This window comes from Cotesia typhae, unplaced genomic scaffold (genome assembly GCF_013202065.1).
Source record: "Cotesia typhae breed Kobodo isofemale line unplaced genomic scaffold, CoteBio_Ctyphae scaffold_91, whole genome shotgun sequence".
Lineage (NCBI taxonomy): Eukaryota > Metazoa > Arthropoda > Insecta > Hymenoptera > Braconidae > Cotesia > Cotesia typhae.
In genome coordinates, this window is record NW_027423781.1 from 1124513 (window position 1) to 1150840 (window position 26328).

General features: G+C 31.8%; 2 protein-coding genes across 4 annotated transcripts in view; one reads left to right on the forward strand and one right to left on the reverse strand.

Annotated features, from left to right (window-relative positions):
• The first annotated feature begins 532 nt into the window (after positions 1–532).
• On the forward strand, positions 533–1531 carry Pfdn5 (prefoldin 5). Its single transcript, XM_074258403.1, has 2 exons — positions 533–858; positions 1185–1531. The coding sequence occupies exons 1-2, from the start codon at positions 654–656 to the stop codon at positions 1454–1456; spliced, it is 477 nt and encodes a 158-aa protein (XP_074114504.1). The 5' UTR covers positions 533–653; the 3' UTR covers positions 1457–1531.
• A 145-nt stretch (positions 1532–1676) lies between these two features.
• The window catches only part of Atg16 (Autophagy-related 16), a 162484-nt gene continuing 137832 nt past the window's right edge, over positions 1677–26328 (reverse strand). For 2 of the 3 annotated variants that reach the window (XM_074258399.1, XM_074258398.1), the window contains 5 exons: positions 7591–7799; positions 5419–5554; positions 4980–5113; positions 3186–3414; positions 1677–2643 (listed from right to left, as the gene is read on the reverse strand). In XM_074258399.1, the coding sequence (XP_074114500.1) occupies positions 2564–2643; positions 3186–3414; positions 4980–5113; positions 5419–5554; positions 7591–7799 (788 nt within the window). In that variant the 3' untranslated portion in view covers positions 1677–2563. The remainder of the gene's footprint in view (positions 2644–3185; positions 3415–4979; positions 5114–5418; positions 5555–7590; positions 7800–26328) is intronic. The other variant, XM_074258400.1, reaches the window with a different exon arrangement.

The following is a 26328-nucleotide window of genomic DNA, read 5'->3' on the forward strand; positions in this document are numbered from 1 at the left end:
TTTTTTTTACCCTGATAGCCACCTTACCTATAACTTACTGTCAATCTACGTCCGCAATTTGAAGCAAACTTGACGGAAAGAGTTGGCAAAGCGAGCGATTACCTATTAGTTACCTATAACTTACTCTGCAAATAGACGTCAAAACTTGCTGTACAAGTATTTCCTTCTAATTGTAGTAAAGTTGAAAGGAAATTTAACTACAAGTTTGATTGTTAACTTGTATTCAAGTTGCGGCCGTAGATTTCTGTCAATTTGCTTACAACTGTTGTTGAGTGAAGAATTACCGCCAACTTGATGTATAACAACCGTAACTGCTGGGAGTCAACACTTACTGAGAAAGCGCTGGCTATCAGGGTAACTTCTAAAAATCGTAAATGTCAGTTGATTTCATTATTATTAACAAACAAACTAAAATTTGATCATACCGACGGTCGTTACTGACCGATTCAGTCTAAATCGGCGTTAGTGTAGGTTTCGTCGAGGAAACAAGAGGGAGGTGCTGTATACTGTAGATCTGTTGTCTATTTATGGTTAGAATAGTCAGTAATCCGTAATCAGCAATCAGAATTAGGGATTGTTTGCCAGTCAATAGTTTGGTTGATTGTTAATTGTCAAGTTAATTGGATTTAATTAAATTAGATTAAGTCGGTATAATGTCAACAATATCCGCGTCTGAAGCTCCCCATCTCCAGCAAATCGATCTTACTAAATTGAGTTTGCAACAATTAACCTTACTGAAGCAGCAACTCGACAAGGAGCTCAATGTATTTCAAGACTCGCTACAAACTTTGAAAATAGCTCAGAGTAAATTTCAAGAGTCAGGTTTTTGTTTAGATAAAGTGACACCTGAAGCCAAAGGTAATTATTTATTTATTTATTTATTCAACTAGTTCTTTATTTCACCTTTCAAGAGTAAGTACATTCATGACATTTCATTTATGACATTTCATTAAAGTTAGCATACTTACATTAATACCTACACTATTTTTTAATTTTATTTAATAGAAAAATTAATTTAAAAAAATTGCATTTTTTATTTTTACTTGTAATTTTTTTTTTTTTCATTATTTATTTATTGAAAAAATCCTTTAAATGTCTCCTGAATTAATTTTCATTTATTTTACTCTAAATAAATTACTCCAATTTTTTTTAAATAAAATTTATAATTTTAATTAATTATTTAGGTAAAGAGATCCTCGTGCCGTTGACCGAGTCGATGTACGTACCAGGAAGGATATCCGACACTGAGAACGTGCTGGTGGACATCGGGACTGGATACTTTGTCGAGAAAAACGTCGAAGATGCAAAAAACTATTTTTCAAGACGCGTTGCTTACGTAACAGAACAAATGGAGAAGATCCAGGTGCTGGGGCTCGAAAAAAGCAAGATCCGAGACGCAACCATCGATGTTATGAGCATGAAGATCCAAGGACAAATGCAAAAAGAGGCTGCTTAATTTTATATCGGGATTTTATTTTATTGATATTTACGCATTTCATTGATTCAATAAATAATTCATCTTTAACTTAAACCTTGAGTTTTTTTAAGCTAATTAAGTTAGATGACGTCTAAAAATTTTTAGAATTTTTTTTTTCGTTAAAAAAATTTTAAGTGCAATTTAAAAAAAATACTTTTTTGCTCTAATTTCGTTAATGAAAATAAATTTAAAAAAAAATTGAAAACTTTCAATTTTTTCCTATTAAAAAAAATAAAATGTTATTAAAAAATCAATTATCTTGAAATTTCTAATTAAAAAATTATCTATATTATTTAATTTTTAAAAAAATTCTAGAATCTCAGCTCAAAAAATAAATTTCTTAATCATTTTTAATTTTTGGTTAAAAATAAACCACAACTTAACGAAGAATCAATAGTTTATTTGTATATATCCAAATAAATATTTATAAACAATATTTATAACAGCATCCATATAATAATAATAATTACAATAATTAATATAAATAATAAAACAATAACTAGAAGGACGTATCGTGTAAGCTACATTAATTATTAAAATTGTCATTTTATCGGAGGTATCAAAATAATCATGTGTCAGGATAGAAAACACCATTACATATTTAATATTATTTTATTATTAATATTATTTTAATTTTTGTTTCATTTTATTTATTATAATATATATATATATATATATAATTAGTTAATAATAAATATCGATAGGGGGGTGGGGTAATTGGTGATCTAACACAATTATTTAGACAAGTCGCAGATGACAGCACGACCATAAATAAATTCGCTATTATATTAATTTAATTTAATATAATAAGCGATTATTTTTTTTAAATGTTTATCAATAAGATATTCGCTAATCGTAAATTATTCTATTTACACGAATAACGCAATCCATTTAATTTTTTTTTTTTTTTATTAAATTTATTTAATTTTTAATTTATTAATTAACTTTTATTATCATTAATTTGATTCACTTGTTCGATCACTTGTTTGATTTAAGTGGACGTAGGCTCCAGCTTAGGGATGCGGCGGTTTATTTATCTCCTGGGTATCTTGTTGGCGAAGAGTAAATTGTGCTGGCTCATCGGTGTTATCTGAGACCGCGAAGCACCAAATTAGCGGCTGTTACTACGCACAACACCCATTCTGCGGTGTGTTTTGATCCTACATCTGTAATAGTGTATTGATATTATATATTATTGTTGTTATAATATATTATTTGTAATTTATAATTTGTGATGCTGATACCATCAAAATAATCAATTTTTTTTATCCAGTAAATTTAATGCTTCAATAATTTTAAATTAAGGAAATAGTCGGATAGGAAAAATTTTTTTTTATTTATTTAACGGCTAGGTGTGAAGTTCATTTGCTTTTATGGCCGACTCTGGATAATATTACTTGGAAAAATTAAATCTGCACTGATAGAAGGATTTATTAACTATTAATAATTTAATTTATTTAAAGACAATTATTTAATTTATTAAATTTTAATAAATAGTTAAAAAAATATTTATTAACAGTTAATAAAGCTTATTAAATATAAACAAATCCTTCTATCACTGTGGATAAATTATTATTATAATTGAATAAGAATAATTTTTATTTAATATTAATTTTTTTCCAAGGCTTCAATTTAATAAACTTTAGAACATAAACAACAAAATTATAAATTAAAATGAGTTAACAGAAGTTATAATTGAAAATAGTACTAGTATGAGGTGAATCTCTTGTCCCAAGTACAGAGGCTAGTCTCGGACGTTCTTCTTCAACCGTCGCGATAGCCTCCCTCTTGTAAAGTTTGAAAATATTAGCATGACAAATGATCTTTAGTTTTCCGCTTGTGAAGCTGTCTTGCGTTATTTCAAAATCAAGCTCTGCGTAAGCTCTCGTTCGATTGTCGTTTCCCAGCGGTATGCTGCGGTGGTAGCTTGAATTCACCTTAAAATAAATTTATATATATTATATAACTTAGCAAAAATGATTTAATAAAGCAAAATTTTATTTATTTATAGTTCACAAGTTACAGGAGTCACGTAGTGACTGCAAGGTTGCTTTATGCATTTACAATTTTTTTTTTCTATTCAACAAAAAACATAAAAATGAAAAAATACTGTATTTTGCCGATAGGCTTTTAGATAAATAAATAAATAACAAAACAAAGAGAACTCGGTAATGAAAATCTCAAAGGCGTATTCTCACATTAAGAAATTCCACGGATAAAAATCGGGCAATTACGTAAATCTGTCGCGGGTTTTTATTAACGTGATGCATGTGCCCATTAAATAAGCCCTTTAAGATTATAACAAGGTAACAACGTCGTGTAAAGAACTAATTAACTCAAAAAGGTGAGATAGTCTCCTTGAGTTTTTCCCTCAGTCGTTTTATAGCCTACTCACGGGTAGGGATCTTGTCACTTCCTGCAACAGATTCTACCTAAGGTAGTGCACTCTTGTACTAGCAATATACAACACACCACACGTCTAGATTATTATTGCCTTACCCCGTAGCCCATTGAGTTGTTGAGGGAATGAAAATTAATATAGGAGCTAGTTTAATAATAAAAATAATAATAGACACGCGTTTATAAATTCTCAGGCACCTCGTTAATAAAAAAAAACTTAAAATTCATTATTATAATAATTTTTAGTGGTGTCGGTGGTCCTAAGTCCTCGAGCAGGTAGATAGTTTGCTAGTTTACTGGTCAAGTACAGATATTACGCGATTATAAAACCGAGAAGAAACCGGAAGTCTGTTGAGATGATGAAGAAGGTGATAAAGGTGGATATAAAATCAGTAAATGTATGTATATATATTTCCCAAGGTAGAGAGGATAGTAGTGGCTCAGTAATTCGTGAAATGGCATCTTGTTATGCAACCGCGACTAGCTACCCAACAAAACAACACAACTCAACACAACTAGTACTGTAATATTCTCATGCTTTAAGCTTTCGCTGCATCAGTGTGGGACTATAACATAACATTTACGTTAATATATTTCCTAGGTTATTACTAAATTTCATCGTACCGGGGTAATGCAATAAACTTGGATGAGTTATAAATATGTCTAACATTATATTTTTCAGAGCAAGGGGGACGAGACTCCACGGATCAGAGTTTACGGTTTGTTAATTAAAGGGCTTTATTTTTTTTTCACCGTCACTGGGTAAGTTTTTTGTAAATTTTATTGCATTTGTTCTTATGGCGGATTTTTAAAAATTTTCTATTTAATTATAAATGACTTAAAAATTGAAACCCACCTGCGAGTCAGTAAACTCTAAGTAAAACAGTAAATAAACTTATCAAAAAGGAGTAATTGAAAAATAGAGTAATAATAGAAGAAAGTTAGCGGGTCGATTTGATCCAGAAGATCTAATTATCATTAGTTTTTATTTGAGAAGTAATATAACGAACGGGAATAGGAATAGTAATAGTAATAGCAAGAGCAATAGTAATATAAAGAAAAGAAGAAAGAATATAGACAGAAAAAAAAGGGAGAGTATTACCGGAATTCCGTTGACAGTCCAAGTGACATTAGTGGCTGGATTACTGGGTGGAGTGGTACAGTTGGCTTTGACTGTCTCCCCAATCGCGTATCTCTGCTTCTCAACGAGCACCTCGGGACTACCTTGAGGTAGACCTGGAAATATATTGCCCCATCTGTTGAGAATGTTCCACTGGGAAAAACTGGAGGTACTCTTACACTGTTACTAGTATAAGGTATATAAGGTGTATAAGGTACTTTGCTCCTACAGAGGATCTGAAATGGCGCGTAACGTCTATGTCGACGATTCAACCATTTCCAACTTATGTATTATACCTTATGTACCTTTAATATTAACTCAACTATTCTACACTCAATTTAAACTAACATTATATTTTATTGTTCTCTAAAGCATTTTTTAATTATTTTTTCCTTATTACTGTGCCGAGCCGACTACTCACTGACTACGTGCATGTATCCAACTTTTCGCAGCGTATGAAAGTCTGGTATGTCGTTCGTTACTTCACAGCGATATTTTCCCTCCATTTCCTTTGTTACGTTCGTTATCGTTACATGGTGAGCATCACTTGTGGTCCTCTGTAATCAATTTTTATTACTCTTATTTATTGTCGGTTAAACAATTTACTTTTACTGTCCAAGAATTCATTCAAAGATTTTTTTTTATATACAATTCTCACTTATTTTACATAGAAAAAAAAAATTTATTTTACAAAAATTTTTCGTCTTGATTCACAACAAAAAAACTTTTCAAAATCATTTTCTAGGTTCAAGAATTTTATTCTTCATTAAAGTAAATTTTTTTCTGTGCACAAAAAATTAATTTATATGCATTAAAACAATTTGTAATTATAATAATATAATTTAGCGGCTCAAATTGTCATAGAGGAGTAGAATTTCGTTAATTACGGCTCCAAGCTCTGGATAATTCATTTTCCGTGTACTGTCCGAGGATTTGAACATTAAATCTACACTCAGAAAATCCAATCCTTTGTAACGAATGAAATCAATTAAATTAATGAATTAATAATAATATAGTACCAATGATTGATTATTATTATTATTATTATTATTAATATAGTTTATATCCCAGTGGTTAGTTTGTCTATTGAAAATTTCTCTTTGGCTTTGAGCTATTACCCATATTCGGACTAACATACTACCGTACAGTACTGTTATTACTATGAGCATATATATAATAACAAAATTTATGAAATTCATTAAATTAATACATATATAATACCCGTAGTAGGATGTAAATCATCTACAATCAATTTAGTGGGGTTTCCCGGTATGTAACTGGCACGCGCATTGAAATTTTGTTCAATAGTAATAGTAACATCTCCCCTCAACAATCCACCTCTTGTTCGCTCAGAATAGTACTAGCACAATTTACGCCCCGTGGTTGACCAGGGTACCATGCTGTGAATTGCCGAAAAGCATCCTCCACCCTTTCCACCCTCGCCCGTCATACATGTTTCCGTTTTTCAACAAAGGAAAAATTATTTTATCGCTTTTTTCGGGTATTAATAAAAGTATCGGGTAATAAATAATCACGGTCTTTTTATGATCGCTTTTACGCTCATTAACGATTGATATATATGTACTGTGTCGGGGCAATAAGTCCTGCGGATCACGTATTGTGTATAAAACGTGTGTGGATATATTATGCTGGTAATTATATTGAGGTTATGTTATTGGCATATTCCTTGTGGAGCGAGAGAGAAATCCGGATGCTCTTTGACTTGTCGTCATATAAAGCGAGTGATGTTGCAGCATCAAGTATACCGATAGGACCTGCTTGTGTATATCGTATGTGTATCCTCTGTGTGGGAATTCCCGAGTGAATTCTGCACTTAAATTAAGTAGCACAAACGCGTTATAGGCACACATGATCGAGTTTCAATCATGCGGACTATAATAGTCTTATTATTATTATTATTATTATTATTATTATTATCGTAGTATCTATTTTTTACAACTTTATAATCAACTTCTTGTCTCTTTAAGTACCTACATTAAAATAAGTGTTATAAATAAAAATTTTTTTATATTTTTTACACTGATAGAAGGATTTGTTTATATTTAAAAAGGTTTATTGACTTTTAATAAATAATTTTTTAACATCATAGGATTTAATAAATATTTATTAATGATTAATGGATATTTGTTAACTTTTTGATTTGAGTAGAAAAATTCTTAAGTGCTGAAGGCATTAAAAAAAAAAATTAACTTTGTATTTTAATATTGGTGGAATAATTATTTTACAATAACTATAAAAAAAGTTTTTTTCGAAAAAGTATGTTCGTTAAATGGAAAAAAATTCATTAATGCTTAAAGTTTTATTTCGAAATTAAAAACCCTTTGTTAGATTCATGAATCTATTCATTCATATAAAAGCTATTTTTTGTAGTAAGTTATAAAAAGGTAGGAAATTCCATACCCTTTTATATGAGTCGAACTTTTATTTTTTATATATATTTAAACTTGGAGCCTGGGGTACACAATTTTTCCATTAGAAAATTTTTTTTTACCGGATATAGTTTTGAATAAAAAAATAAAATTCAATCAATTTAAGCCGAGGATTAAATTGGGAAAAAATAAAAAATACTTACATCAATATTGTGAGCAAATAAGCTCCCAAACACGAGAAGCGGGGGCAGTTCCTTGGGCACAAACCTGTAAAATTCGTCCTTGCCCTTATACCATTTAACCGCGTAGAGGACGTCGGTCTGGAGGTCGTAGCGGCATGTGAGCGTCACTTGAGACCCGACTGCGACCGCCTCGGGTATTTCCACCTTAACATCCTTTAGCCCGCTGACACCTGGAACATATTTCCCATTACCACCTCTAAACAACCCACCGGAACCGAGCGCAACAATAACAGCAACAGCAACACCGCTACCGCTACCGTCACCCCAACTTGTAACTTCCACTTGGAAACTCAGTAACAGCCCCAGGAGTTTATGAATTCGCTCCGATTTAATTCACAACTTTGACACATTACCTCTCCGCTCCCGTTATAGCTACCGAATAACTACACTACAGGGCTTGGTTAATTAGTCAGTCCGATAATACTACAAACTAACTTCATTTTTTATCCCCTTCCATTGATGTAATAAATAAAAAAAACTTTTTCAATTGAAATTCTATTCAATAAGCTTTCAAAAAATTTTAGACTCAGTACAGTTTAAATTTATGATGAAAAGTATTTAGGCTGTGTTAGAAAATTCTCTATCTTGAGAACTATTGACATTTTTTAAGATATAAGCTCACCCCGACATTACACTCATCGAGACCTTTCATTTGAGTACCCACATCAATTTTTCATATATTTATTTATATTATATATTTATATATTTAATCATAAAAATATTATTAATATTTTTTATTTTCACTCTTAGAATCAAATATTTTACTTGAGGCATCAATTTTTTAGGAATTAAAATTTTTTTATTTTATAGATCAAAATATATTTGCAAATTGATTGAAAACAAATTTTTTTTAAACGTCCTTTTGGCAGTTGTAACTTGATATTTTTAAATTATTTACCCCCAGAAACTCAGAATAGTTTTTCTCTTAGCAAAAAGTCATACCCGAGAAATTAAAACAAACAACACTCGGTTACAGTTAACAGTTTACTGTTTGTACTTTGCCTAAACAAACGCATTCCCGTGGATTATACCTTGAGGTAGCTCGAAGGGAACAAACGAGAATAGCTTACAAGAGTTATCATTATATTACATAATATGAGCTTTATGTTTTATGTTTTCTGGTTTCTGTTATTCTGGCGTTATTACGTTACAGCTCTTCGCTCTTCTATTCTAGCGTGTTGAGCTCTGGCAGGCTCCCATGCACCATTCACTCTCTTAGTCTCTAATCAGGCTACATAATTATAATTGGCATGATTCGAGGCGCCAAGCAATTATTAAGAGCGTAAGCAACTCTGTTAGTAATTGTAATTGTAATTGTAATTGTAATAAAACTCAGTATGAAAGGAGAAGGATGAGAGAGAAAGGGTGATACTTGAGTCAGTTGTCTGGGGCTGCTGCTATGGCGAGAGTGATGGATGAGAGGTCGATGACACGATTATCAGGATAACTGCCAAGAGGTTACACGGTCTAACTACCACCTGCAATTACTAATTAGTTTTATATTTATAATCCTACATTTGTTTAGATTTTTTTTTTTTTTTTCGTTATCATCATCATCATTCATGATCATTCCTCGGTACTTTTTTTTGGTTATTTTTATTTTCTTAATTGGACGCTCTGTTTTAATTTCATTTATTGTTTAATTTTTAATTAAAAAGTCTTTTGTTAGCTCATTTAATTTAATGGAAATTGGAAATTTCGATACTAAATTAAATTTACTTCAGTTATCAATTTTTATATTATATAGAATCTATATTATTAAGAAAATAAGAAAAATTTTGTGACATTATTTATAATTATATTAAAGATCTGAATTTATTTTTTTAGGAAAAAAATTCAAACTAAAAATTTCTAATGACCGTTTACACATCAAACTTTGAAATTAAAAATTAAACTTTATATGAAACTAGTTAATTTTATAGAAAAGAAAAAAAAATTATAAATTACCCTATTTTACCTCGTTAATTAAAAATTCTATTGTAATAAAATTTCAATAGAAAGATATAGAGTTAAGTAAATAAACAAGACTCGGAAAAAAAAGTCACCGACCGAAAAAATTAAACTAATTACCCCTTTAATTACCTCTGGAAAATAAAGACAAGCAAACTCTCGCCCTAAGAAACAAACCCAGGACCATTAAAAAAAATTTCCACCCTCTTTAGCTGTCACAATACTTTTAATCCAAATGAATCATTCTCTCCTCCTCTTCCCCCCACCCTTCGCCCTTTTCTCGAGCTTTACCTTTGGAAAAAAATAAAGAGAAAAACACAAGGGGCATTCACAAAATAACCTTTTTAACTGGAGATAAAAGTCGGTAAAGAGTTGCCCGAAAATAAATCGAAAAAAAAAAAAAAGTATTGCAGGCACGGACCAAAATGAGATCGCGGGCCTTCTTTCCCTACTCCGTAAACTCCGTAAACTCTGCTTAGAAAGGAAGTAAATGAAAAAAGCGTATATAATATCTGCAACTCGGTACTTGTGGGGTAAGGCCGGCATCACCTGAGTTGAAAGCTTTCAAGCTTTTATTGTTTTCCAGACTCAGACAAGTGTCGGTGCTGGCAAGAGAGCTCGATGTATACAGATATACAGATATATTACTTTTGCCGAATGTACAGAGACGTTAACGTTGTATTATAGTAAAGTTAGTGGAAAAGGTTGTTGCAACATCGCAACATCTCTTTCTCTCTTTACTCTCTACTCTCTACTCGGTTTAGTTCCATAGCATTGCATTGAGAATGAAAGGGGCTTGGGCGAGTAAATCGCATGAAAAAACCTACTCGAAAGTAGGTTTTCATTCTATTTTCCGATTCCCGAGTAGACGGTACAGTCTACATTTTTTTATACACTGAAAAATAAATGTGGATGAGGAATTACACCCTCTATACTCTGTTTACTTTTTTTAAACATCCTTTTTTCATTATTTTCAATGTCTCATTCATTTTTGACAATATTTTCATTGTCTTCATCCTGTTTTGTATCCTGTTAATTAATTTCATTTATTTAATTCTATTTAATAAGATTTAGTAATAGTTACTAAATAATTTATTAAAGACCATTCATTTCTACCAAATAAATATTTAGTATTATTTAAAAAATTATTTATAACGACGTATTAGAATGGCAGTATCGATATGGATTTTTTTGATAGGGTATAGTATTTTGAATGATAAAAAGTATCGATAAATGGATTATTAGTCACTACTGAAAAGGCGTCTAATTAAACAAACAAAATTATCAGGTAAATCTGATAGTTACAGATCGATAAATTTCCATCATCCCAGTCCAGCAATACACGTCAGTCTTAATTTAGTGATTGTACTCAACACACTAGATTACTCATCTGCTATCCGGTATCCGCTATATCCAGTATCCACTAGCATACACTCAGCTCACTAGAGTTGAAGGCTTTAATTCAATTGACTGGTTAATTGGACTAAATATAAGCCCAGCAGCGAGCAACCAGCCCTTTCAATTTAAATGCACTAGAACTGGCCCCTGTTCTCGTCCTAGCCGAAACCTCTAATTAAAAAGTAATTTTTTCGGTTCAATCTAATCCTCTAAGTGAGTGAGTGAGTGAGCGGTTCCAGTTCTAGTTCCGTTTCTCGACAGCAGAATGGACAGATCATTTAATTATCGGAAAGCTGATCGACTGGCACCAAGCTTTACTTCTGGAGCTTTTGTGTCACTATCCGGGTACGGGTTCTTAGTCGGAAAAGTAAAAAGCAAAGACGCCGACAAGAAAAAGGCTTTGGATCCAGTTCGTTTGAGCGAATGTAGACGTAGACATAGACGTCGAGACCGTTTTCGAGTGTTTTTTTATTTAACTCAAGATGTTAGAGTTAGGGGATAGGATCCTAGAGATAAGACTGGAGTAAGCGACGCTTGACGCTCGTTCACCCGAATTACCCGGCTATCCAATGTCTGATCCACGTTTGAAGCTTATACCAGCTACATCAGCTTCCCCAGGGCTCCTATTCAGCTCACCCGTTTTTATTTAGATGCTATTCTACCTCACTCGGAAAATTCACCCAAAGAGCTACTCCTTCTAATACTCGTCCTGCTGTTTCTTACTCGCGCTGGCCCTTTAACCCAAGAAACTGCAACAGCAACAATCTTCAAGTATAACTTAAACTTAAACTACTCGATTCCTTTTAGCTCGATTGTTTCCCTTTTAACAGCAACATATTTATATATTATTTTTCCTCTTCAACGACTCCAGGTTATTTTTCTTTGCGACACTCCTAATGCAGTCAGAGACGGAATGCAGAAATAAAATAAACGATATTATTGTAGTTTATATTTTTTATTTTTAATATAAAATATAAAATATAAAATATTGTTGCTGGTTATTTTCACCAGAAAGAATTGTTTATTGTAGCGAATTCGCTGGATATTCCCGGCAGCTGTCGCCATGCGGGTCAAACCACTCCGCTTTTTTTTGCTAATTACGTCACCAGGATAGTAATTAAGAGAAAAAAAGGTCATTTATGGGTGAATACATATTTTTAATCGAGATGGAATTAAATTAAGGATTGATTTCGTGATTTTAGTCAATATTGAAACATTTATTATTTAAAAAAAGCGCCATTCGGCCACACCCGACATAGATAGGTAGATTTCTTGTTTAAATAATTAAAAAAACACGTCATGAAGAGGCAATAATGGCGTAAAATTTATTTTTTATTATATTTTTTTTTCTGTGTAGAGATAATTAATAATTAAAGGGAGGAAAAAAAAACCGATTTATGGATGAATTAATTTTTAATACACGAGGTAATTAAATTATTGTAGCTTTTAAGATAGAAATTGCAATCGATGTATCGGAATTCGATGAGGTAGAAAACAATATTCATGCTTATTATTGTCATACTATTTTTTTTTTGAAAATATTAATCATAGGAAGTATTTTATTAAAATTTTTAAAAAATAAAATCAATTTGTACTTAGTTTAAGCTTAAGTAATCCTTTTTTTCTCGATATTAGCAAAGCGGTTGATTTGATAAAAATAAAATTAAAAAATAAAAGATAAAATATTATTTTTTAATTCCGCTGACTCTTGTTCTGATGTCGAGGTGCATTCACCAGTGGAAATAGAAAATACAAAAATTTTTCACTTCTCATTCTGGGTGTTCAACTCGGTTCTGCCCGTTTCGACTGATGAAACCGAATATTCATGTGGAGGTGAACAAAAAAGCCCGGAGTAAATACGATAGTTTTTTTTTTTTTTTTTCTTTTTTCTTTTTTGCGAACAATAAGAGAATGGGGAGCGAGGAAAAAAATAAAAAAAAAAATTGGAAAAGCCGTTAATTCTGTTGGTAGTGACATGAGAGTAGAAAGAAATGAAACACCGAGTTCGTTTTTATGTCTGTATATGTGTTATTCGAGGGAAAAAGAATTGGGAGTGTGTATGTGTGTGTATATATATTTGTTCTCCGTTGTGTTAGGTGACTAATTGTGCCATTGAATAATCATTGGTGCGGTGACACCTACCATAAATACTGTTCAGGGGCAAGGGGACCTACACACCGGAGGAAACCATTGGAAATCGATTGATATAATGTTTTACTTCGGGGAATAATCATAATCTACTGAAAGCAAATGGGATATTTATTCGATGCTTTTTCCAATCGATATTTAATGTTTCCGTCATTTTTATTGCTATTTATCTTATAAATTTATTTGTTTTTCAACGTTAAAATACATTAATCCCATTTATGATTAACTAAATATCGAAGTACCGAAAATATGAGCTCTGATTTATTTTTACAGTAAATGTAATAATTAAAATTGTCAAGAGTAAAATTTTCAGTTTGAAATTAATTTAAATATTGACTCAGTCCACTGATAAAATAGTTTAGTATAAATGGGCTTCAACAAATAATTTAGTAACTATTACCAAATATTTGGTGATTAAAGGATTGTTACTAAATAATTTAGTAACTATTACTAAATCTTATTAAATATAATTAAATTCTTCTATTAGTGCAGTTAAATCCTTTGTTAGTAAATTGGTAATTCGTAAATCGATTAATCAAACGCTGTTTAGTATAAATGCCCTCAGGGAGGATTCTTCCAAAAGTAGTAGTTCCCAATCGGAAGCAGAGTGGTTTTCCGTAGGTGTTTTCGAATAAAGTTAAAAACAAAATTCCAGTTGCGTATTTTTAAAAGCCCTCCGGTGCCATCAATAACAGGCGGACTCCCAGGCGTGCTCGTAAACCAAAACCAAAAAACTAAAATTCCTTTTATTTGCTATTCCGTTTTACGTAAAACCGTAACTGGTACCAGCCAGTTACACCACGGGAATTGTCCTGGATGGTGAAATACCGATGTACCTCCTTAGTGTCTCAAGGCGCAACTAAATCAGCGGAACACTCCTGCGTACTTTTAAAGTTAAGCCCCCCCAGTGAGTGGGTTTTAGTGCCGAGTTGTATAAGGGTTGAGGTTTCCACCCTCCATCCTCAAACTGGGATCTTCAAGCATGGCCAGTTTCACTACTGGCAGAATAACTGAAAATTCCTACCATGTTCTATTCTTTTCAAGAAAAAAAAAAAAAAAAAAAGGAGAGGAGATAAGAGAAGAACTGATTACCGTTAGAGCAGAGCATCTTTTTGATGGTCCAGACGCGTATTCATTTAAACGTGAAATGAAATGGGTAAAATGACAATCGGAGACACAAAAAAGGTAAATCCTAGCTAAAGAAGGAAAAGAAAATGAAGAAACCTTCTTTAAAATGAAAATGTATACGTTTTAAGAATAAATTTAGAAGTTGGTTGGTAAGGCGATAGTGGGACGTGGACGTTGCGAAAAAATCGACGGACTTGGGACTTGGACAGGGAGAATAAGGGGCGGCTTACTTTATTTTATCCTTTTTCCGCTTCGTCAATTATCTGCCAAATGCTCCTGGAAAGATTTCTAGACATCGCAAACACATCGCTTCCTCTCGAAAATGTTATCTGGATCCGAGACGGCGATACGTGACTGAGACGTTTCCTATTCTAAAAAGATTACTCTAAAATAGTATGCCGCAGCTAAGAAATGGATTTTGCATTCGGAGCCGGAAGCACGCGGATGCTGTGCAGATATCATATATAATATTCATATATAGGAGAGTTTAAAATAATAATAATAAAAAATAGAAGAGAGAAGATTTGAGAAAAATTCTGAGTACATATTTCACATTGCAAAAGTGTTGATAGTTGTTCCTGTTGTCTTCCAAGTGAGTGACCTCGTACTACTTTATATTTTTCTTCTACGGCAAATATTCCCCGAGTTTTGTTTTTCAGAAACACGTATACGATAGTTTTATTATTATAACAGAAGAAATGTTTTTATTCTGATTCTAGCGAATGTCTATGTTATTATATTCGCTCGGGAATCCGATTGCTGCTCTGATTGAAGTTGGATCTAAATAAATAGTGTATTATGAATAATAACAAAGAGATCGGATTCTTTATTCAAGAATAAGTTCGTGCAACTTGTAATGAAAATTTTAAATTCAATATAATCCTTATTTTTGGGTATACCGATTGAGTTTAATAAAACATTTTTAAATTATATAGAAGGATCTCTTAAAGTTATTTTTAATGATTTTTTTACAAGCTCATTTCTTAATTATAAATCTAGAGATATTTTCGAATGGCAGCCTAAATACTTATCATCATTAAATAATAAAAAATAATTTCTTAAATCCTAAAAAAATCCTTCTATCAGTGTACCTATAAAAATCTTTTGCAATATCGATTCAAGTTAATATTGTACAGAATGAAAATAAGAATAGAAATAAAATAAAATGATATTTTTGTACAAGATCCTCGATTTTGGCCGTCATCTTGTGATAATGAAGGTCCTTATGTAGTCTATATGTATTAGGTTGAGCAGAAATAGACGTAGAGTATAAGTAGTCTATGGTCTGTAGCAGCAGTTATACTTTTGGGTTTCTGACTTTTGTTAAAGTACTTCTGGGTATCGGGAGCCCCTCGTAAAGCTTTTACGAGAATCGTATAAAAGTTGGGTAAGCGTCCTCGTACCCGGGTCCGTCGACTTGAGCTTTCCGCGAGAACGGAACGAGTTAGTAGTTAGATTATATACCTTATACTTTATACATATATATATATTATAATAGAAGTGCTGTTGTAGTCGCTCGTTTTTAAGAGTTCCAATGGAGCCCGAACGAAGCATAACTTTCAGCAGAATCACGTCGGGCATTTAATATTCCAACTCGTCACCTTAGAGTGTCTCAGACTTTAATATTCGGTAAATAAAATTTTAATCGGCGTCCTCATCGTTAAAAATTCAATAGACTTTATTGTAATCATTGTTATTATATTCAACTCTTTTCAACATTTTTAAATAAAGGGCCTACATTATTACTGTTATTATTATTTTTAATTCTGCTTTTGTTTTTATGAATTGTTTTAATTTTTAAAATAATTCTGTTAAAAAAAAAAGTTAGATATTAAATTTATTTTATAATTAAAATAAAATAAACTCGATGATAATTACATCATAAAATATATATATATATATATATATATATATATATATATATATATATATATATATATATATATATATATATATATATAAAATTGTTTGTAAAAAATTAACAAATATAAGCCGTGTTTTTAATTTTCCATATGTTTGTTGCTTTTGCATTTGAGGGAAATAAAGAGCTCTATTATACGTAACTAAAATTGAAATATTTTCAATAAAATTTACATTTCCATATTTGCTAAAAAAAATTAACTTGCTTTTTACATTACGCACATTGTTTTTATAAAATAAGTTTATTTAAAAAAATTAATTAAACGAATGATAAAATTGATAACAATAATACAAACGAACTAAAGGTATAAATAAAACAAAATTCGTATGAAACAAAAGTATTAAAAGAATGCGGTAAAAATAGTATTGTTAAAGCGATAAATCAATTGTCTGGGTAAGCGGGAGGAAGGGCTTGCTTCCGTAGAAAATATTATTCATTGCACTATAACTTAATCGTCTGAAACAACGACCGGAATTTATACGATAAAGTAATTTAACTTACTAGTACATATGTGTGAATGTGTAGATATTTATGCATTGAATACCATCCTTACCGACCTCCACCAGTACGAGTACAGAGATATAAGTAGTATAGAGGAGATATCAATCAGAGGCAGTTCCGTTTCACGTTCCATCCTAGGTCACCGCTAACACCGGGTTCCACTACTAACCATATCTTATTTTTCCCGCCTAAGGTAAGCTCACTCAGATATCTCACCATTTCCGCGTTCCACCACATAATCCTTAATATATAGATATATATGTATATATAAATATATTTCCTATAATACTTTTTTGTTGTTCTTCCGCGGCTTACTCTCACTAACATCGCGTATGACTTAAGCCATTGAATCTCATCTAATATATAATAAATATAAATATTTTATTTAATTCTCTGAGAACGAAATTATTATCACTGATAGAAGGATTTAAAAATTAAAAATTAAAATTTTATTACTATCAGAACAGAATTAAAAATAAATATTTTTAAAATTTCATCGACCTTGAGTAATTTAAATTCAGAGACTCTTGAAGCATTAAATATATATTTCTCGGTACACATTAGATGCCTTTTTTATTCACCTTATTACTCATAATTTTTTACGATTCTTACAGTTTTATCAGAGCTCGTTCCTTCCGGCCCATGCGTGCCGACACGGTCTTATATTCTCAGTCATATTATTTCACCCGGACTCCGTAATGCCTTAAGTTTTTTCTCAACATATATTACCTTTTTTTAAGCACGTGAATGATCACCGACTTATGAGCTAACGGTAGTCGAGAAACGTGTAGTGTGTGCATCCATATTATATCCAGGGTATTTATAACACACGCTCGGCTACTTTACATTTTTTACGCTACTTTTTACTGCAATTCAACGCTAATAACGCCCGGCAATTGTTTTATTATAAATTATAATACTATTGTCTGTTATTTATTGTGAGGGGTACGTCGACCAGATTTATTGCTTGGGTCCGTAAAAAAATCCAAGCTTATATCACAACAAATTTTGTTATTAATTATATCGTCAAAATATTTTACAAGATTGTAAATTACAATGCAGGTCCTTTTAAAAAATTTTCATTTGGATAAATAGTTCAATCAATACACACGTGTAGGTAGTCATTTCACTCGTCATAACCTTCAGAAAATCAATTTTTATTTTATAAATAAATTTTCTGTGTCAGCAATATCGATAATTATTGGGTTGAATGGAAAAATTGTTTGAAAACTAACAAAAGACCGGCAATTAAAATCCCAAGATTCTGTGCTACAATAATAATAATAATAATAATAATAATAATAATAATAATGATAATAATAATAATAATAGAAATAATAGTAATATACATGTGCGTATGAATGGTAGTAGGTCAAGCTCGGAATTTAATTGGCACGCGGAAAATTGCCGAGTGTCCAGAACAAAATTTATTTTTTTTTTTTTATTGCCACCCTCACGTGGGCGTAAATAAATCACTGTTTTTTCAGTATCCGCGTGTGGTTGCAATCTATTTTACGTGGACTGTATTGTCTATTTCCACATGTCTATATATCTATATAGACATATCTATATACACATAAACATAATAATAAGAAAAAAAAAGAGAAAATAACAAGAGAGCTTTTGTGATGCACGATCAACTTTCTTTGCCTCCACGGTCTTTATATTCACTCCCACTCTACTTCCGCTAAGTATCGACTATTGGGCGGGTCTTGGAGATTACGCGACGGGTCATACGCAATTTTATTATATTTTTAATTTTACATGTTAAGGAGATCTATGTACCCTCCTAGTGTAAAGAATGTCTATAAAAAAATAATACGTAGAAATACTTTTGTTATGTATCTTAAAATTAATTTTTAATTATTAGGCTACGTAGAGTGAATTTACAAATTTTTAGAAAGTTTTTCAGAAAACAATTTTTTGAAAAAAAGAAAAAAAATAATAATTATAATATAAGGTAGTTAAAATGTAGCTGACGTAAGTGCAGAATATACAGAGTCTGTTGTCCCGTGTCGCGTATCTCAGTGGGGTTAATAGGGGCTGCGTATGCAGGAGAGTGTTTCACGTCTTGAGAACGCTCGAGACTGCAGATTCCTATACTGTTTTATACACTTGTATCGTACTAGTAGAGTTGAAAATGTAGTTGAGAGAAAATGGAGAACCTTATGAAATAATCAAGTGTAAACGATGAGGACAAAAAAATGGGTTTTTACAGTTCACCCTTCCGTACGCTCTTTTTCCTCCTCACCGATACTAACCACTTTATTATCCGCGATACTTTAAGTGTAAGCACGTATTTCACTTAGTTTACTATTCAATACCGCTATTGCACTGTCACCAACCATAAATTTAATTCCCCGTTTTATTTTATTTTATAAGCCCTAACTCGCGGTATTGAGATTATTAAATTTAGGTTTTATTCGCTGACGACTATTTTAGAATTTTAAAATGCGTGATGGAATTTTTTTTTTAAGATGAATGGGGCAAAGTGAGCAACGTTTTAAAAATTGCGAAATTGTTTTTCAATTTTATTTGACTCTATTTGAAATTTTCGCAACTTACCCAATTTTTTTTTCTTTACTATATTCGCAAAGTGATTGAAAAAAAAATTTTTTTTCTACGCCCTTTTGGCATTTGTCAAAATATAAAATTAAAAAAAAAAAATGCTTAAAATTTGTCAGATGTCTGGAATTTGAGAGTCATGTTATTTTAATGACAATGAGTACTAAAAATGAAAATAACCAAAAAAGAAAGAGCATTACAGTAAAAGTAAAATAGTTGTAAGTATTTATAAGAAGAGGTAAAATTAAATGTGTTGTGTATAGTATTAGAGGCAGTGTGTACTCAGTGGAGTGCAAATATATACAGTAAGTAAGTAGTAGTACCGAGGACGGTATTGCTAAAGTTGTGTGCCGGGCAGTGCACGAAGAAACGCTTATTGCTTTGTAAAGTGACGATAAATAATGTGTACTCTGTGGGAACACCGGCGTCCCGGGCATATCGACGGTACACAACTTTTTAAAATAAATAACTTAAGTTATAAAATATAAATAAAGTAATAGAATAAAAGTCTCCTACGGTTTAATTGTAAATATAAAATATAAAATCAAATAAACAAGACTATAACCGAGAATTAATGCCCCACCACTGTTACCGCTTTACTCACTCTAATAAATATATGCAGTACACCCCGTGGTTGCTATATTTTTATTTAAAATACTATTGCAAGTACTAAAATTACTTGTAATCGAGCCCGCGGTTTTTACTAAAAGGTGTTAAAATTTTTTAGCTTGTGTTTTAATTAAAAACCAGAGCAATTATCACTGTTTGTTTATTTCCGACACTCGACGGCTACAGAGAAGTGAAATGGGTTGAAGGGATTGAGGAAAGGGAGAAAGCGATTCCCAGAGCGGCACGTGTGTTCGCGGTAATGGAAACTATGCCTGAGGATAGATTCCGACCACAAGGTGCTTCTATTCGTTATCCGATAAATGTTATCGTCCTATTATTTTCTCTAAAATTTCTTTGTTTTTTTTTTAATAATTTTTTATCGCCTCTGTACACCCGTCAACAATTTTTTAATTTGAAAAAATTATTTAAATGTTTTTTTTTACACTTTAAAACTTTAACGTTTATTTTTTTCCAAATCAACTCCGCTTACTCGGAACGTAAACTTACTATATCCGGTTTTTACAGAAAGTTTTGACAAATTTTTGAAATTAAGACATTAATTTCACACACGAGGCCAATCAATACTCAGACGATAAACTTTTAAAAGTTTATTTTTAATTTCAAAGATTAATGGAAACTCGAAAGACGTTTATTAGCACCGTGATTTCTTATTGTTACTTTTCAAGCATGTTGTCGGGGAGTTTGCTTGAATTGAAATTTTTTTTTTATAAAGTTTTTTTGCAAAAATTTATACTTCAAAATTGACAAAAGATTTTCTCTAAAATTAAATTTAGATTTTAAATTAATCACAGCTTTTTTCTTAATCTGAATCTCACAAAATAGTTTCAAAAACAGTAAAGCGAAAAAAATTGGGTAATTTTCGAGAATTCCAAATAAAGTCAAATAAAACTGAAAAAAAAAATTTACAATTTAAAAAAAATTATTTTTTACTTGACGATTAGAACTATTTTAAGTTGATTGTCAACAAAAGTTTTTTTTTGTACGTCCTTTTGGCACAAGGCCTTATCTAACTGTAGAACTATGCCTTTTTGGCATTTGTCACTTGGTAATTTTTCCAATAAAAAAAAAAAAAAAAAAAAACAAGTGAATAAACAGGTTTGCCCGATGATAGAAAAATCCTGGGTTTTTGGTTGATCCAGTGAGCAGCAAACACAGGTTACTTTTTCCCGATTTAAACTCCACAAGTAAAGGAAATAAAAAGCTCACAAGAATTCGGTCATATTGTCAGAGTCCATGGGCCATGTAATTGCGATCAGTGCACTGGCTGTTCCCCCAATCTCTCCTTCTTCTATTTTCACAATCTGAGGAACATAGTTATAGATATTCCATTGGGAAAGTTAAACAGTAAAAACTCCCTTACCGAGTAAAGTCTCAACCCGGACGTCCGTTCGGTACGGGGCGTGTCGCAAAAAAATCACCCCTCTTCTATCCCGCGAGTAACTCAACTAGTGCCGCGTAAAATATCGAGGCGACTCAATTACCACCGGGATCAAACTGACCGTAAACTCGATCTTATTTTCACCCCGAATTTTAAAAAAGATGAGTGACGATAAGGAACCGCGATAAGCCTTTGTATTTGGTCGGCTTTGGTGAAAGAGGCGACGTGGTTTCCCCCATCGCTGTTTACAGTTTTTAGTTGTTATCCCCAACAAAGTTATCGAGTTTCTAAAGCAACAGCTTGTTAAGCTTTTTTTCTCCTAGTAATTCACCAATTAGCGGAATTAGAAAAAAATTTATCTTTTTTTTCGGCTAATCGATAAATCAAATTACTTTTTTAAATTATTATTTATTTAAAAGTGTTATTTATATAAAAGTCAAAATTGTGAGTTTTTGATTTCTCGAATTTCTTTAAAGTCCCGATATCTTCTAAAAAAATTTTTTTAGACTTATGAAACACAAAGTTTTTTATAGGAAATTTCCCGAGGAACAATTTAGAGTGGTCAGAATTGTATTTAGAGCAATTATTTTAGGAGTTATGGCCACTTTTATGGTCATAAATTTTTTTGATGCAATGACGCAAAATTTTTTACAATACCTATTTTGCCCGAGTTATTTTGTCGGAGGATCAAGAATCATGGAACTGTAATAATTGTTTAATATTACTGTTGATGATAATGTACCGAAGCGGAGATAAATTTGTGATATAATGTTTATGGTTGCATTTGATTTTGCTCGTATGTTTTGTAATTTTATTCTGCTTGCTCTCTGATGTAATAATTATGTCACCGATGTTTCAAATTACAGTTATAATTTAATAATTTAACATTACCCTGGGAAATAAATTTAAATTATATTTAAATTTGTTAATCAATAAAAAATAGAAACATTTTTAATTGATAATCGGGTAAATAAAAAAGTTGTAAATTTTTACGAGACAGTATCGGAAATTTTAGAGTTTGTGAAGAACGACGTGAAAATATGAACCCGTAAACTCCCAGAGATTTTATTAGCCAATGTCCAGAAAAGTATCGAACTGCTGTTGAATAATCCTCGGCGGAAAAAAGGTCTCTTTCTATTTGTTGTATAAATTTTAGTAGTTTCCTCGAGCGGGCACTAGGGACACTAGTATTGATTTGCAATTTGGCAAATTGATAACTGCGGCAGATGGGCATCCTATTGATTTGTATGGCGAGAGCAAACTGGTGCTAAACTAAAGTTAAAGCTAAAACTAAAACTAAACCTAGAGAGAGGAAAGCTAAATCGCAGTAAAGCTAAAGCTAAATCGAAGGTAGAGTTAACGATAAACGCGTTGTACTTTTATTGACGTCGAATTTATCCGAGCAGCGGATGCGAATTGAGATTATGAATTTTATCATGAGGCGACTGAGATTAAGTTAAGGGAAGAAATAAAAGCGGAGGGAGGATGAGGGCCGTAGAATATGAAAGAGTAAAGCTTCTTCTTCTTCTTCTTCTTCTTCTTCTTCTTCTCGTTCTTGTTCTTGTTATTATTCTTCTTCTCTTGTGCTCTGGTTTTCTTCTCTTGTCGTCGTCGCCCGGGGGAATAAGAAAATTCACGAGACTCAACCGGGTGTATGCGAACGCGTCCATGCCGGCGCCAGGCTGCTAGCTCCTAGCTGCTACAGCTCATACTTTTTTTCCCATTATCGAGCTTGCTCCCGGTGAAGTTCGATCAACTGATCGCCAACTCTCGAATAAAGAAAGATGATAACGACCAGCTAAAATAGTATAGGCTGGGGCGAGCAAAAACCCGGTGAGGGATAATGAAGATCCCCATTCTCCATACCAGGACTTACTGAGAAAACGCCAACGATCGTAATTCCCCTTCACCTATTCTATATACCCTACTTTTTTAACGTCAACCTAATGTTAACATATTTTATCTCTCTATTTTATTTGTTTTAATTGTTTTATTTTCATTTCTCCACTGATTAGACAATTTTATTTTATTTTTTAATTTTTCTAAACGAATAGAAGAATTTAGTACGGAGAAAAAAATATTTTTTACCCATCAATATTTGTTTCAGTTTAATAAATTATTTTTTACTAAATAATTTAGTAACTATTACTAAATCTTATAAAATATTTTTTTTTTTTTTTTTTTTTTTCACCACAAGTAATTAAAAAAAACATAAACATAGATTGTAAACATTTGGGCAGTACTCGGCAATCATTGCTCTTTCACACCGATAAACTATTAATTGATTTATTTTCATTTTTATTTGTCAGAAAATAAAAAAAAAATTTTTTTATTATTCAGTCGTTCGTCAATGGAAAAAGCGATGATAAATAACGAAACGTCAACAAAAACGATTGTATCACCAAACACTCGGGATTTGATAAAATAATTAATGAAACTCGTCTAGATGAAATCGGCAAACGAAATAAAACGGGTATGTTAGTTTCTCTTCTCCTCCTCCTCCTCCTCTTACCCCTTCGGTTGCTCTTCCTCGTCCTATATATCCACCGTACACAGATAGAATATATAGATATGTATATGAAAACTCGTTGCGTTTATTTAATGGCCCGCCCGTGCGACTCTCGCGGGATCGATAAATATCTACTTTTTATTTAATATTTAATATTTTTTTTTCCTCTTTTTAACTCTTTACTCTGCCTACCGGATAATAGTTTATGGTAAATTGAAGTGGATTACAGATATATGCCCGTTGAATCTTACTCTGGCTCATTTCTCCGAGCCGTGGATCGAGAAGTAGCTAAAAGTAAGAGATTAGAGGTGAACCCGAACCAGTAAAGACGATAAGGAGAACAGGAGAAAGAAAGAGAGAGAGAGAGAGAGAGAGAGAGAGAGAGAGAGAGAGAGAGAGAGAGAGAGTTAAGTATGAGTAAGGGTGTATTGGCAGGAGTAAGAGAAATCATTTCAAGCGGAAGTAATGCTAATCCTTGGCAATTTTACTCCAAAATGCGTGCTATAACTTTCAGGGCTGCGGTTTAAATATAGAAACATTTAACATTTGTTAAGTACCAGAAGAACCTTTTTTTTATCGGTCGTTTATTTTGTTTAAGCTTACAATTGGGGAGTATTTTACAGAAAATAGATCACAGAACTAAGATGTATATTTTGTTAAATATTTTACTCTTATTTGGTATTTAGAAACAATTTTACTGCATTAAGTTCTTTAATAAAGTTGATGTTAATTTTTAAGACTTTGTTAAGCGTATTAAAGTTTGTAATTTAATAAATAATCAACAACTTTGTTGTTTAAAACTTACTTAAGACAATTAAAAATTCAAACAATTTTAGTTAAAGCCAAAAGATCAAATTTCTTTCTCGCAAACAATAAACTAAAATAAATGAAAAAGCACCCTCACGAATAAAAAAGCGATCCTAAACAAATAAACACCATCGGAATCCTTTTTCGCACTCGAATAATAAACCCCACCAGTATTCCCAGCATCGATTAAAAATATAATCCTATATTCTAGCCGGAATTCATTAGAATTTTGGTACCGTCAGCGTTAACTATTTTTTTACCCAGTATCCAGTAGCGGTCCGGAGCCACCCGCTCAGATATTAATCAGCGGGACTAGAATTTTTTTCTCTTTATTTTCCCTATTTCTTTTCTCGGTAGATTTATATTTGACTATAATTAAAGTGTCAGTGTAGTGATGCCGCGGAGGCAACTTTTCCGAAAAAAATAAAATAAAAAAGGGCGATAGAGTTAAAAAATAAAAAAAAAAACAACCAATAGCCAGCGGGTTCTTTGTTAAACTTGGAACTATTTTCCTCCCTTGGTCGAGTGGATGACTGGCTGGCATTTTACAAACTGGCTCGTGAGAAATTAACTAATTAAACAAACCATTTCATTGTGGTGTTACTCATTTATTTAATTCACCTTTTTGTAGCTTTTTATCCCGTTCCCGTTCCGCCCGCCCGGGGAATAAATAAAACGTCATGCATGAATTTTTTATTAGAACGCTGATAAATGACCAAGATAAATTTAAATTTATATATAAATTACCGAGCACAAACAAACTCGATGTCTGCGTTGTCTGGTGACTACACTGCTAAATTTCAGTACGAAATTTTAAGTATAAATATATGATGTATAAATAAGTGTAATAAAGGAGAAGAGACACAACAATGGAATATCAACATTCACAGTTCATCTCTGGGTTCAAGAGACCCAGACCCAGACCCAGACCCCAGATTTATACCTGTGTACCGTCTACCGGCACGGGACCTTTGTTCCGCGTTCGAGGACTTCCGTGCCGACGGTTCACTCCCCAGAATCTCAAGTGACTCAGCTCCATGTCGTGTTCCCGTTCTTGTTCCCGTTCTCATTCGCGGTAGCCATTAACTATTTCCTGCTTTGCGAGCTGATTCAACGGACCAGAGAAAATTCTTTTCGCTCTATCTAATCTTTCCGAAAAATTTTAATAAGATTTAGTAATAGTTACTAAATCATTTATTAAAGCCCATTCATTTCCACTAAATAAATATTGAGTAGTATTTAACAAATTATTTATTGCTGCTCAATAAATCGTTTATTGCTAGTAAAAAAAATTCATTTTTAACTAATTTGACCGTTAAACCTTACTTTTTTACTCAAAATAATTAAAATAAAAATTTAATGTATTCTAAAGAAAATAATCTTTGTTTACATTAATATAATTTATTTATAATACAAAAATAATTTATTAAACTGTAATAAATAATATTAATCGGTAAAAATTAATTTTTTTTTTTTATGTGTAGATTTTCTATTTTGTCTATTTTATCGCTTCAGGATTATAAATGCTGGAAAATTGATATTAGATTATTAAATTTCCCATAAAAAAACCGTTTAATACTTTTAATGGTTGACTGGTTCAAAAAATTTGATTTAAAATTCTCTTGAAATAGCGGAAGAAAAAATAAAATAAAATAAAGAAAAGGTTGATCTAGTGTTATTCTCGAGTTTTATCCAGAAGATAGTGTATAGTGGACGCAAAGTTATTCTTCATTCCTTATAATACACCGCGGAGAATAATGTTGA

What these genes read in the sequence shown, in the direction of transcription:
- Pfdn5 (XM_074258403.1), top strand. Translation starts at nt 654, where the DNA reads ATGTCAACAATATCCGCGTCTGAAGCTCCCCATCTCCAGCAAATCGAT. An exon ending in AGTGACACCTGAAGCCAAAG is followed by an intron (nt 859 to 1,184) that starts GTAATTATTTAT and finishes TTAATTATTTAG; the next exon opens with GTAAAGAGATCCTCGTGCCG.